This window comes from Miniopterus natalensis, chromosome 2 (genome assembly GCF_054644295.1).
Source record: "Miniopterus natalensis isolate mMinNat1 chromosome 2, mMinNat1.hap1, whole genome shotgun sequence".
In the NCBI taxonomy this organism is placed as follows: domain Eukaryota; kingdom Metazoa; phylum Chordata; class Mammalia; order Chiroptera; family Miniopteridae; genus Miniopterus; species Miniopterus natalensis.
In genome coordinates this window covers 167,040,373-167,052,926 of record NC_142082.1, presented here as the reverse complement: position 1 = coordinate 167,052,926, position 12,554 = coordinate 167,040,373, and the positions used below count along the sequence as shown (strand labels likewise).

The 12,554-nt window shown below is 38.1% G+C and overlaps 1 protein-coding gene across 1 annotated transcript; it reads left to right on the top strand.

Moving 5' to 3' along the window:
• Window positions 1–4,644: 4,644 nt before the first annotated feature.
• CLEC4E (C-type lectin domain family 4 member E) lies at window positions 4,645–9,212 on the top strand. Its single transcript, XM_016221769.2, has 6 exons — window positions 4,645–4,681; window positions 5,488–5,580; window positions 6,206–6,286; window positions 7,226–7,377; window positions 7,936–8,051; window positions 9,006–9,212. Exons 1-6 carry the CDS (start codon window positions 4,645–4,647, stop codon window positions 9,205–9,207), a joined length of 681 nt encoding a protein of 226 aa, XP_016077255.2. The 3' UTR covers window positions 9,208–9,212.
• Window positions 9,213–12,554: the final 3,342 nt, after the last annotated feature.

Genomic DNA, 12,554 nt, shown 5'->3' with positions numbered 1-12,554 from the left:
GGTTGAGCTTCCATCTGGGATCCAGGTGATCAGGGTTCGATTCCCGGTCAGGGCACATGCCCAGGTTTTGGGCTTGATCAATGACTCTCTCATCATTGATGTTTCTGTCTCTCTCTCTCTCCCTCTCCTTTCCTCTCTCTGAAATCAATAAAGATATATTTCAAAAAAAAAAAAAAGAAAATATATTTCAAAAAAAAAAGATAAACAAGACTGATGAACCTTTAGCCAGACTTTAAGAACCAAACAGAGAGGACCCAAATAAACAAAATCGGAAATGAAAGAGGTGAAGTAACAATTGACCTGACTGAAATACAAAGGATTTTAAGAAAATACTATGAACAACTATATGCCACCAAGCTGGACAACTTGGATGAAATGGACAAATTCCTAGAAAAATACAACCTTCCAAAACTCAATCAGGAAGAGTCAGAAAACCTGAATAGGTCAATACCTGCTGATGAAGTTGAAGCAGTAATCAAAGGGCTCCCAGCAAACAAAAGCCCTGCTCCGGATGGCTTTATAGAGGAGTTTTACCAAACATTCAGAGAACTAACACCAATCTTCCTCAGACTGTTCCAAAAAAATCCAAGAGAAAGGAACACTGCCAAGCTCTTTTTAGGCCAGCATTAGCCTAATTCTAAAGCCAGATAAAGACACTACAAAGAAAGAGAATTACAGACCAATATCCCTAATGAACATAGATGCTAAAATCCTCAACAAAATATTAGCAAATCGTGTATGCACCATGACCAAGTGGGATGTATTTCAGGGATGCAACGCTGGTACAACATTCACAAATCAATAAATGTGATACATCACACAAACAAACTGAGAGAAAAAATTCACATGGTCATTATCAACAGATGTAGAAAAAGCATTCAACAAAACCCTACATCCATTTTTGATAAAAATTCTCAGCAAAATGGGAATAGAGAGATCATACCTCAACATAATAAAGGCCATATATGACAAACCTACAGCCAACATCATCATATTCAATGGACAGAAACTAAAAGCATTTCTCCTAAGAACAGAACAAGACAGGGGTGTCCACTTTCACCACTCTTATTCAACCTAGTACTGAAAGTCCTAGCCACAGCAATCATACAAGAAGAACACATGAAAGGCATCCAAATTGGAAAGGAGGAACTAAAACTGTCATTATTTGCAGATGACATGATATTGTACCCAGAAACCCTAAAGACTCCACGAAAAAACTACTAGATTTAATAATTGAATTCGGCAAGGTAGCAGGATACAAAATTAACACCCAGAAATCAATGGCATTTTTATACATCAATAATGAATTCTCAGAAAGAGAAACTAAAAAACAATCCTTTTTACCACTGCAACAGAAAAATTTAGATACTTAGGAATAAACTTAACCAAGAAGTAAAAGACCTGTACTCAGAAAACTATAGGACATTGCAAAAAGAGATAGAGGACGATATAAACAAATGGGAGAATGTACCTTGTTCATGAATTGGAAGAATTAACATCATTAAACTGTCCATACTATCCAAAGCAATCTATAAATTCAGTGCAATCCCTACTAAAGTACCAACAGCATATTTCACAGATCTAGAACAAATGCTTCAAAAATTTACATGGAACCAAAAAACACCCCAAATAGCCACAGCAATCTTGAGAAAGAAGAGCAAAGTTGGAGGGATCACAATACCAGATATCAAGTTATACCACAAAGCCACTGTAATCAAAACAGCCTGGTACTGGCACAAGGACAGACATATAGATCAGTGGAACAGAATAAAGAACCCAGAAATTGACCCAAGCCATTATGCTCAATTAATATTTGACTAAGGAGGCAAGAACATACAATGGAGTAAAGATAGTCTCTTCAATAAATGGTGTTGGGAAAATTGGACAGGTACATGCAAAAAAGTGAAACTAGACCACCGACTTACACCATCCACAAAAATAAACTCAAAATGGATAAAAGACTTAAATGTAAGACATGAAACCATAAAAATCCTAGAAGGAAACGTAGGCAGCAAAATCTCAGACATGTTTCATAGCAATATGTTTGCCAATACATCTCCTAGAGCAAGAGAAACAAAGGAGAAAATTAACAAATGGGACTGCATCAAAATAAAAAGCTTCTGCAAAGCAAAAGAAACCATCTACAAAATGAAAAGGGTTCCCACTGTATGGGAGAACATGTTTGCCAATGACACATCTGATAAAGGGTTAATATCCAAAATATATAAGGAACTCATACAACTTAACAAAAGGAAGACACACAATACTATTAAAAAATGGGCAAAGGGCCTGAATAGGCATTTCTCCAAAGAGGGCATGCAGATGGTTAAGATACATATGATAAAATGCTCAATGTCGCTAATCATCAGAGAGATGCAAATTAAAACCACAATGAGGTATCACTTCACACCTGTCAGAATATCTACCATCAACAAATCAACAAATGACAAGTGCTGGTGAGGGTGTGGAGAAAAGGGCACCTTAGTACACTGCTGGTGGGAATGCAGACTGGGGCAGCCACTATGGAAAGCACTATGGAGGTTCCTCAAAAGATTAAAAATTGACCTGCCATTTGACCCAGTGGTCCCACTTCTAGGAATATATCCTAAAAAACTCGAAACACCGATCACAAAGAACTTATGCACCCCTATGTCCATAGCAGCACAATTTACAATAGCTAAGATCTGGAAACAGCCCAAGTGCCCATCAGCAGATGAGTGGGTAAAAAAGCTGTGGGACATTTACACCATGGAGTACTATGGAGCTGTAAAGAAGAAGGATCTCTTATCCTTTGGGACAACATGAAGGGAACTGGAGAGTATTATGCTAAGTGAAATAAGCCAGTGAGAGAAAGACAAGTACCACATGATCTCACTCATATGTGGAATGTAATAAACAAAATAAACTGATGAATGAAATAGATCCAGAGACATAGAAGCATGGAACAGACTGAGGGATCTCAGAAGGAAGATAGTGATCGGAGAGTGGATGGGGAGAGATTAATCAAAGAACTTATATGTTTATAAGCATAACCCATGGACACAAACATTGATATGGGGAAGGCCTGGGGGTAGGATGGATGGGGGGTGGAGGGGATCAATGAGGGGGAAAAGGGGGACATCTATAATACTTTCAACCATAAAGATAAATAAATAAAAATAATTCAAAAATGAATAAATAAATAGTGTATTTACCACACATGATCAAATCTTCCATCACTGTATATTTGACCCCCTTTACCCTTTTCTAACTTCCCCTTCCTGCTGGTACACCATAGTGTTGTCTATGTCTATGAGTTTTTGTTTGTCTTGTTTGTTCATTTGTTGCTTTCAGTTTTATATTCTACATACAGGGGACATCATATGGTTCTTGACTTTTTCTGTCTGACTTATTTCACTTAGCATGATATTCTCAAGATCCATCCACGTTGCCATAAATAGCAGTATTTTATCTTTTCTTATGACTGAGTAGTATTCCATTGTTTATATGCACCACATCTTTTTCCAATCATCTATTGAGGGATATTTCATTTGTTTCCACATCTTGGCCACTGTGAATAATGCTGTAATGAACATAGGGGTGCGCATACCTTTGTGAATAAATGTTTTCAAATTTTTTGGATAGGTACCCAGAAGAGGGGTTGCTGGGTCATATGGTAACTAACTATTCTGAATTTTTTGAGGAGCCTCCATACTGTTCTCCATAGAGGCTGTACCAACTTATATTCCCACCAGCAGTGAAGGGGGTTTCTTTTTCTCCACAGCCTTTCCCACACATTATTACTTGTGTCGTTGATAACAGCCACTCTAACAGGTATGAGGTGGTATCTCACTGTAGTTTTGATATGCATTTCTCTAATAGCTAGTGAAGTTGAGCATCTTTTCATATACCTGTTGGCAATTTGTATGTCTTATTGGGAGAAGTGTCTATTCAGGTTCTTTGCCCCGTTTTTGATTGGGTTGTTTGTTTTTTGGTGTTGAGTTGTATGAGTTTTTTATATATTTTGGATATTTATCCCTTGTTGGAGCTGTTCAAGAACTGCAAACGAAGGATGAAGAAAAAACATAAGAGATGAAAAGAAACTCACATTGCTACATTATAAATGCTTACACTGTGCGCCCAGCTTTGTGCTAAGTGCTCTGAAGATTTGGAGTTTGTCTCCTTTTCCGTTAACAATTGTGTAGTAGTAAAGACTAAAAGTGAGATTGGGAGTGCGGAGGTGGGCCCCACAAGTGTCAAGGACACACTGAGGGATGAGTAAGGCCTGGAAGCAGAGAAATTTTAACTGCCCAAACAAAACAATGTTTTTGAAGCCACTCGTATTTCCCCATGGCCAGGCTACTTCTGCTGATACTATTTCATCATTTCCCCATTTTGTTGTTGCCTGGAGTGAGGACACTGACTTGTTTTCCAGTAAACTGCCTTGTCCTCCTTATGCAAGAAAGGAAATCCTGACTCGAACACACAGCCACCAAACAAGTTAATATTCTTATGTCCTGGGGTTGAACTCCCTAAAATAGAGATAAAGTGTTCATTCTTCAAGATTCCTTTTCCTTGAAACTTACCAACAAAATACCCTTGGACTTAGAAACTGAGGAGAGAGAAAGAGAAGAAGGGGAAGAGAGAAAAAGTGAAAGAAAAAAAATGAATCCACTCAAATCATCTGAATCACAGTGCACAGGTAAAATTTGCAGTTCTTCTTTTTCTTTCATAGATATTTTTTGGGGGGAGAGGTGATAAATATGTTAAAGGATAGGACTATAGAAAAACATACAGTAAAGTAAAAAAAGAGAGAATGAAGCAGAGGAAAAGAAAGGAATGGTTAGAAGAGTATGTGTTATACTGGGAAGGTCACTGGGTTTGAGTTCAGGGAGAGCTGCCGGACTTCTGCTTCTACCCTCTCTGTGATTCACTGTGTCCTGTAGGGTAAGGCACTTCACTTCTCCGGAATTCACTTTCCTTGTCTGTAATATGTGTATTGGGAAGCGGGGAGAGAGGAACTACTAGATGAATTCAACGTTTTATATGATTGATTTACAAAGGGCTTGGAAAACCAAGTGCTAAAAAGAGGAGAGCAAGAGTGAGAGAAGAAAAACAGAGGGTGAGAGGGAAAAGGGAGAAAGATAGGGAATGAAGGGGGGCTGACTTAGGAAAGGAAAAACTGCACATCTGTTCAACTTCATGAATCTGTCTTAAAATTAGTAATGCATTACTCTAGTGGTTTTTAAAAGTGTGGTCCCCAGACCAGCAGCATCAGCAGCTCCTGGGAACTTGTTGATTCCATACCAGCTCTAACTGAATTAACCCTGGGGGTGAGGTCCTGTAACCTGTGTTTTAACAAGCCCTCCAAATAATTCTGATATATACTAAATGTTTGAGAATTACTCAAAATAGACACTACAAGTGGAAGGAAATATGTAAGGTTAAGTAAGAATGTCTTATTCCTCTTGCTTGGGGAAGATTGACCATATTTGTGTCTTTCTACAGAGAGAGGATGCTTCTCTTCCCAAGGGTTCTTATGGACTGCTGCTGGGATCTCCGTCCTACTTCTCAGTGCCTGTTTTATTACCAGATGTGTTGGTGAGTTCTGAAGGTCAAACTCAATCTCTCTGGTGAATATTAGGAGCAAATTCTTCCTTGCTGCCTGTGGGCTCTCTTCTCCCATTAAAAATATTTCTATTCCCCTCCCCCCCCCTTTTATCTCTAGGTTATTCCTCAAGCAGAAGCTCCAACTAGTATAGAACTGTTACCAAATTTCAGTGACCTGTGATGCATTTTTTATGGTAGAAATTTTTCATCTCCTTGGTGGCCTTGTGTATTCTCCTTTGTGCCCCTATCATTCATTAGTGTAGCCCTTTCTATGAGATCCTAGCCAGAAACATGACAGATCACTTTTTGGAAGGAAGGATAGAGAGGGTTAGACATAAGACATTCTCTCTTGGCATAAGAGAGAATGCTAATACATTTGTTTTCTCTGGGCCTATGGGCCTGAATTAAAGTGCATTCATTTTTATAAATTAGGAAAATCCTAAAATGTAAATTCCCTCTTCTTTCTTTACATAAATCTCATTGCCGTTCCATGTAGAAGGAAAAATAGATAGTAAGAAAATACAATAATTGTTGGCAATTCTGTTTAAATACAAAAATGATAAAATTAATTTTATCAAAAGAGCAATAAACATTAACTGTGCCCCTGTCCTTACAGTGACTTATCACATCTTTCAACTCTGCGATGAGAAAAATGTCCAGGAGTTCATGGAATTCAACTGCTACAATAATGATTCAGGTATAATATTCCTCAAATTTGAACATCACATTTTACATATCAATATTTTTTGGCTTCTAGATTGATTTTAGGGTAAAGTAGTTGGACTAGGTCATGTTTTTCAAAACCAAAATGGAAAATCTTACTTGTACTGTAATAGAAGGATGAGAGTTGGTTAAGGAGTCAGGAAATGCAATTAGCACTGGAGAGGAAATCTTGGGGACATTATAGCAAACTTTTAGAATAAATTTGAGGTATATACCTGAACAGTAAATCTAGAAAACAGTGATATACCCAGGAGTGCACATTTCTTTAAAATTCATCACCTGCTTCCAAAATGAAGTGCAGGGAAAAAGTGTATAGAATAAGGAATCTGGAAATACCTCAGAAATATACTCTGTACGCTCTTATGTATAGCCTTGTTCCAAGTCTTAGAAAAATGCAATATGACACTTCCTTCTTTGGGCTATAATTTCCTCACCATTAAATTGAGAGAGACTGGAGTATTTATTTTTAATAAAGTTTAAAGGCTTCAATTCTATAATTCTAAGAAATTTAGCCCACCTGTACAACCAATTTGGAGATTTTGTTGAATGTACATTCTTTGGGCAACATGAGAGATGGTTGCTTAGAGGTCACAGATAAAATGCATAACTTTCTCTGAACTTGGCAATCTAAAAACAGCTAAGAGGGTGCTATATCAATAGCATAACTGAGATAGTATATATGGCATAGCTAGAAAATAAGGATTATATTTCAAAAGATAAGAATATTTATGTGTGTGTCTATTGACACAGGAATTATTTAAGGTCTTAGATAGTAAGATGTGATAGGGGGTGGGGTGAACAAAGTGTTCCAAGGCTTCTGACTATAAATGATAGACTTCATGGGGCTAGATGAAACTTTCTGTTTTCTTACTTAGTTTATATGGGACATTCATGGAAACTTCTCTCCTCCTAGGTTCAGCCAAGCATTGCTGTCCATTGAGATGGGTACATTTTCAATCTAGCTGCTACTTTTTTTCTACTAACACCATGACCTGGTCAGAAAGTGTAAAAAACTGCTCAGACATGAGAGCTCATCTGGTGGTTATCAACACACAGGAGGAACAGGTAATTGAAGTACAGCCTCCCTGGGTGTCAGGGTAGCATTCCCCACATGATCCATCACATTTTCCATACATGTGTACAGTGTTTGGACCACAGTTATGTTCAATGAATTAATGAAATGCATCTTACTATTTCTGAAAGTCAATACCTACTTTATTTTCATTTCTAGAAGAGCCTAAGAAAAAAAGAAATGTCCATGTTAGTTCCTTAGTAAGGCAGAAAAAAAGGAGGTGGAGGCCCATTTTAGAGAGACCACTGTGCTTATAAACCTACTTGAAAGGGAGGAAACAAACAGTGTCCATTACCTTTAGGTTGTGATTAATAATGCTTTGTGCTAAACTATACAGTATATTTTGCTACAAATAACAGTAAACTATTGAGAAACTCTTTTGTCGAAGGTTCTTTTTTGTTGGTTTAATTTAATGTTGTGTATATTTTTACCACAATTTAAAAAATCAGAATATAATCCCCCATGATCTTAATATTTCAGGGCCATGAATCTATCACTTTTTTGTTTAGAATTGAAATAAATAACTTTTTTGGACTGTGTATTTTCCATAGGAATTCCTTTTCCATGTGAAACCTAAAGAGAGAGAATTTTTTATTGGACTGACAAAACAGAAGGTTGATGGTCAGTGGAAGTGGATAGATGGCACACCTTTCATGAAGTCTCTGAGGTAATTTCCTTCTTGTAGGAGAATTTAACGCTACCCCACATCCTAAAGTTAGCCCATTGTTGAGGGGTGTTCTCAGAACCTCCTTCTGTTCCATGAGATGTATTCAGGACCATCCTCTTGCTCTCGTTTCCTAAGACTGTCTCAAATATAAAGGGGAATAGATGAACATGAAAAGAGGAGTAGAACTGAATACTAAAACTTTGGAAATGCAACAGGGACAAAGTGTGGAATTCAGAGTCTTATGCCCCCAAACTCTAATAAATGAGACAAAAACAGTGATTTGAAAAAGACAGAAGATTCTTATGAAGTGAAAAAAGGAAAACACCCTTGATAACATTCCTTTTCCCCTTAATAGTGGCTTTACAGCATTAAAGAACAGCATTTTGGAGTTTTCAAAGTTTTAATCTCATTCATTATCTCATTTAACCTAAGTTGCACCTGAGATACATCAATATTATTACTTCACTTAGCATTTGAGGAAATGAGAGGTCAGGGGAGCTTCAATCAGTTCTAAGAGTATAGCCCACATGCTCTGATACTTTTAAAGGTTGCTTCACTACAACACTGTGACACCATTGAAGGGTGCACCTAAGTTAATACAATCTGTGCGTAGAATAAAGGGAACCAAATGTGATACGACATATGAGTGCAAAGAAAACAAATCCATCAGTTGTTCCTGTAACCTCTCATTTGGGGTCTAGTCTATGAGGGAGCATGACAGAAGGGAAAGGCAGAAAGATCCAGTTCAGCTTCACTAATCACAAAGCCTATGACTTAGATGCGTAGCTGTTCTGAGATCCCTTTTCTTTGTCAATAAAATAGAGATTTTAGTATCTACCTCAAAAAAGTGTTGTGAAGTTAAATGACGCAAATGTAACTTGCCTAGTATATTAAGTCACTTTACCTCTTGTAGCTGGGATTTAAAATCTCCTATGTCATTTTTTTTTTTTTCAGCTTCTGGGACTCAGGGGAGCCCAACAACATAATTGCACTGGAGGACTGTGCCTCCATAAGAGACTCTAAAAACCCTAAGAAAAATTGGAATGATATACCCTGTTTCTTCAATTTATTTCGGATTTGTGAAACGTCAGAAAAAAATATTTTGAACAAAGAAAATCCTTTAAGAACAGAAGACATAAATTACATGTATGCATGAGCAGGATCAAGAGTGTGAACACAGCCACAACCCCACATGACAAACATGTGCATTGCACTTCAGAAGGTCTTCAGAAGTGTTTGCTGCTTTGATGTAAATAAAAAGAAGTAGTTTTGAATGTTACAATGACTGAAGTTCATTTTTCTCTATATTAGTCTCTCAGGCCTTCTTTTCAGAATTTACCAAGTAATTCTCTAGTAAATGCTATGAGGACAGAGATGCTCTTCTTGGTACATTTGCTTCATTTGTGAGAATTTATATGAAAATACAAGGACAGAGCCCTGGCCTGTGCAGCTCAGTTGGTTGGAGCATCGTTACATGCACTGAAGGATTGAGGGTTCAATTCCTGGTCAGGCACATGCCTGGGTTTGGGGTTCGATCCTGGTCGGGGCATGCATAGGCAACTAATTGATGTTTCTCTCTCACATCAGTGTTTTTCTCCCTCCCACCCTCTTCCTTCCTCACTCTCTAAAAGCAAAAAACCCTGGCCAGTGTGGCTCAGTTGGATGAGTGTTGTCCCATGCACCAAGAGTTCACCAGTTTGATTCCCAGTCAGGGCACATGGCTGAGTTGTGGGCTCAATCCCCACTGGGGGGGGGGGGTTGCAGGAGGCAGCAAATGGATGTATCTCATTGGTGTTTCTCCCTCTCTCTCTCTTCCTTTTTCTCTCTCTCAAATTAATAAAATATATTTAGAAAAAATAAATAAAAGCAAAAAAACACACATATCTTTGGGTGAGGATTTTAAAAAAATACAGTTGACAGCCTGGCCAGACGTGGCTCAGCGGTTGAGCTTCGACCTAGGATCCAGGGGATCGGGGTTCGATTCCCGGTCAGGGCACATGCCCGGGTTGGGGGCTCGATCAATGACTCTCTCATCATGGATGTTTCTCTCTCTCTCTCTCTCGCTCTTCTTTCCTCTCTCTGAAATCAATAAAGATATATTAAAAAAAAAAAATACAGGGACAGAGAGCAAGTTGTTCAACAAAAAAGAGGATTTTGGAAGGTGCCTTTGAACGATCGTCTGAACTCAGGCTCTGTGTCGGCTTTTCTTTCTAGCTCCTGAAAAGTCTGCCTTCACTTCTTTATTTCGTACTGTCTTTTTACTCCCCTGCCCAAGCATATATCCTCAATATGCTCTTTGGTACAAGGAGTAATAAACTTCTTCAAGTCATGAAACTTATTCTTACTCAAAAAACTGGGGTGGACTTTCAGGCCAAAGGCTCTTACTGCACCTTGTTAGGGAAAGGCCATGCTGACCTTCAGCTCCAGACTGTCATCCAGTCTACCCACCCGGACTCCCTTTTCTCTCTATTCTCTTCCATCGACTAACTGGATCTCACCTGAACTTGTATCTATTGCTCAGCCAGGGCCAGAGTTCAATAGTCTAATTATCCTAAGAGCACATTCGGCTCGACACTTTTCTACCTCTAGCCTATCCACTTATTGCATAATATTCCAGCAACACTGATACGGTTACTCAAGAATATATAAATGACTTGGCAGCTTTTCTGGAAACCGTGTTTCTTGCACACAGCACCATAAAGAGACCCTCAAAATTCATACATTGAAATCAATGTGTAAATATTGAATGGAAAAATCCAACTGAACAGGTAAATATAATATACACTCTTTCTTTATAAATCTCTATTTCTCTTAGGCATAAGTGATGATCTGTGGTTTTGAAATCACTACTCTTTTAAACCAAAAGTTTTTTTTACCTAAAAGTAATCCAATAAATATATTTTAAACTCTTTAATTCCCTTTTTAAAATCATAAACATCAATGAGAAAACATTGAAAGACATATGGAGATTTTTTTGTTGTTCATTTTCATTTTCCTATAGGTAGCTATAATTTGATTATTTTAAATTTTATTTCAATATTGAAATACAAAAACTTCCTATAACTTCAAAGGTTAAGTGGCAGAATGGGAAGATGAAGGGATATACATATATATGTGTGTGTGTGTATCTATCTATCATCTATTTATCTATTTCTAATCTCCTTATCTGTGGTTTTGCTTTCCATGGTTTCGGTTACCTGCAGTCAACCTCGGTCCAAAAATATTAAATGAAAAATTCTAAAAAATAAGCGATTCATAAGTTTTATTTATTTATTTTTTGACGTCCCCTTTTTAAGTCTTATTTTTTAAAACTGAGTAACTCATTCACATGGTTCAAAACCCAAATGTAAAAGAGGGTATAAAGTAAAAGGTCTCCCCTCTTTCTTATAATCCCCATTCTTTCTCCACACTCCCCAGCCAGCCTGCCCCCCCTTCATGGAGGAAATTAATGTCACTACTTTCTTACCTATGTCTATATTGTCATACTTTAAAAAAACATATCCAAGAGCAAAATTCCAAGGAGGTGGAAGAGTGTATAAGGGTGATAAGTGGTGATGGAAAAAAAAAACACACACACAAAAGAAAAAGGAAATAGCCAGTGTTGGTAAGAATATAGGGAAACAACTCCTAGGTTTTAAATTGCTCACTGTTCTGAGAAGTGTAATGAAAATCTCACACCAACCCACTCTGTCCTGCCCAGACATGAGTCATCCCTTTGTCCATGTCCTGTCCCCACACTACATACACATTATCAGGTCACCCGTCCTGGTATTGAAGTGCTTGTACTCGAGTAACCTTTATTTTACTGAACAATGGCCTCAAAGGGTAAGAGTAGCGACGCTGGCAGTCGGAGCTCGCCAAGAGAAGCTGTGAAGTCTTCCCTTCAGTGAAGAGGAAGAGCGTATAGGACGAAACATAAAATACACACACACACAGAAGGAATAATACAACAGATGATGCTTTGAAAATATTAAATTACTTAATTTTAACAAATAACAAATTGAAGTGAAATTAAAGAATTCTGAAACTTCAAGAATATTTCAGGCTTTCTAAGTTAGCACCAAAACTTATTTCCTGAAGGTCCCTCTGAAGTAAATAGAACTTATGAAGAATCATATAAAATGTTCTTGCTCTTCTATTTTCTTTTTCCCAGTCCCCTTTCCCAACAATACAGTCCCAAAATTGTCCATCAGATGGTGCAGAGCAAGGTAGCTTTTACATATGCATACATGTATGTGTGGGGGTGAAGGTGGGGAGAGGGCTGCGTAGTTACCTCCACAGGGATGTAGGACCTGAGTGGGGTGTGTCTGTGTAAGGGGAAAGGTGCGGGCAGAAAGCCTAGTAAGGGTGGGGGGACCTATTGGATTCCAGAGGCCATCCTGGTGACTGACAAACTGGCCCAAAGTGTGGAAGCTGGAGCTAATTTGAGGGTCACAGGTGTGTAATCCCAAGTAGAAGGACCAACTGGAGGAGCCACAGGGCACACTGCGGGGTGAGGGATGT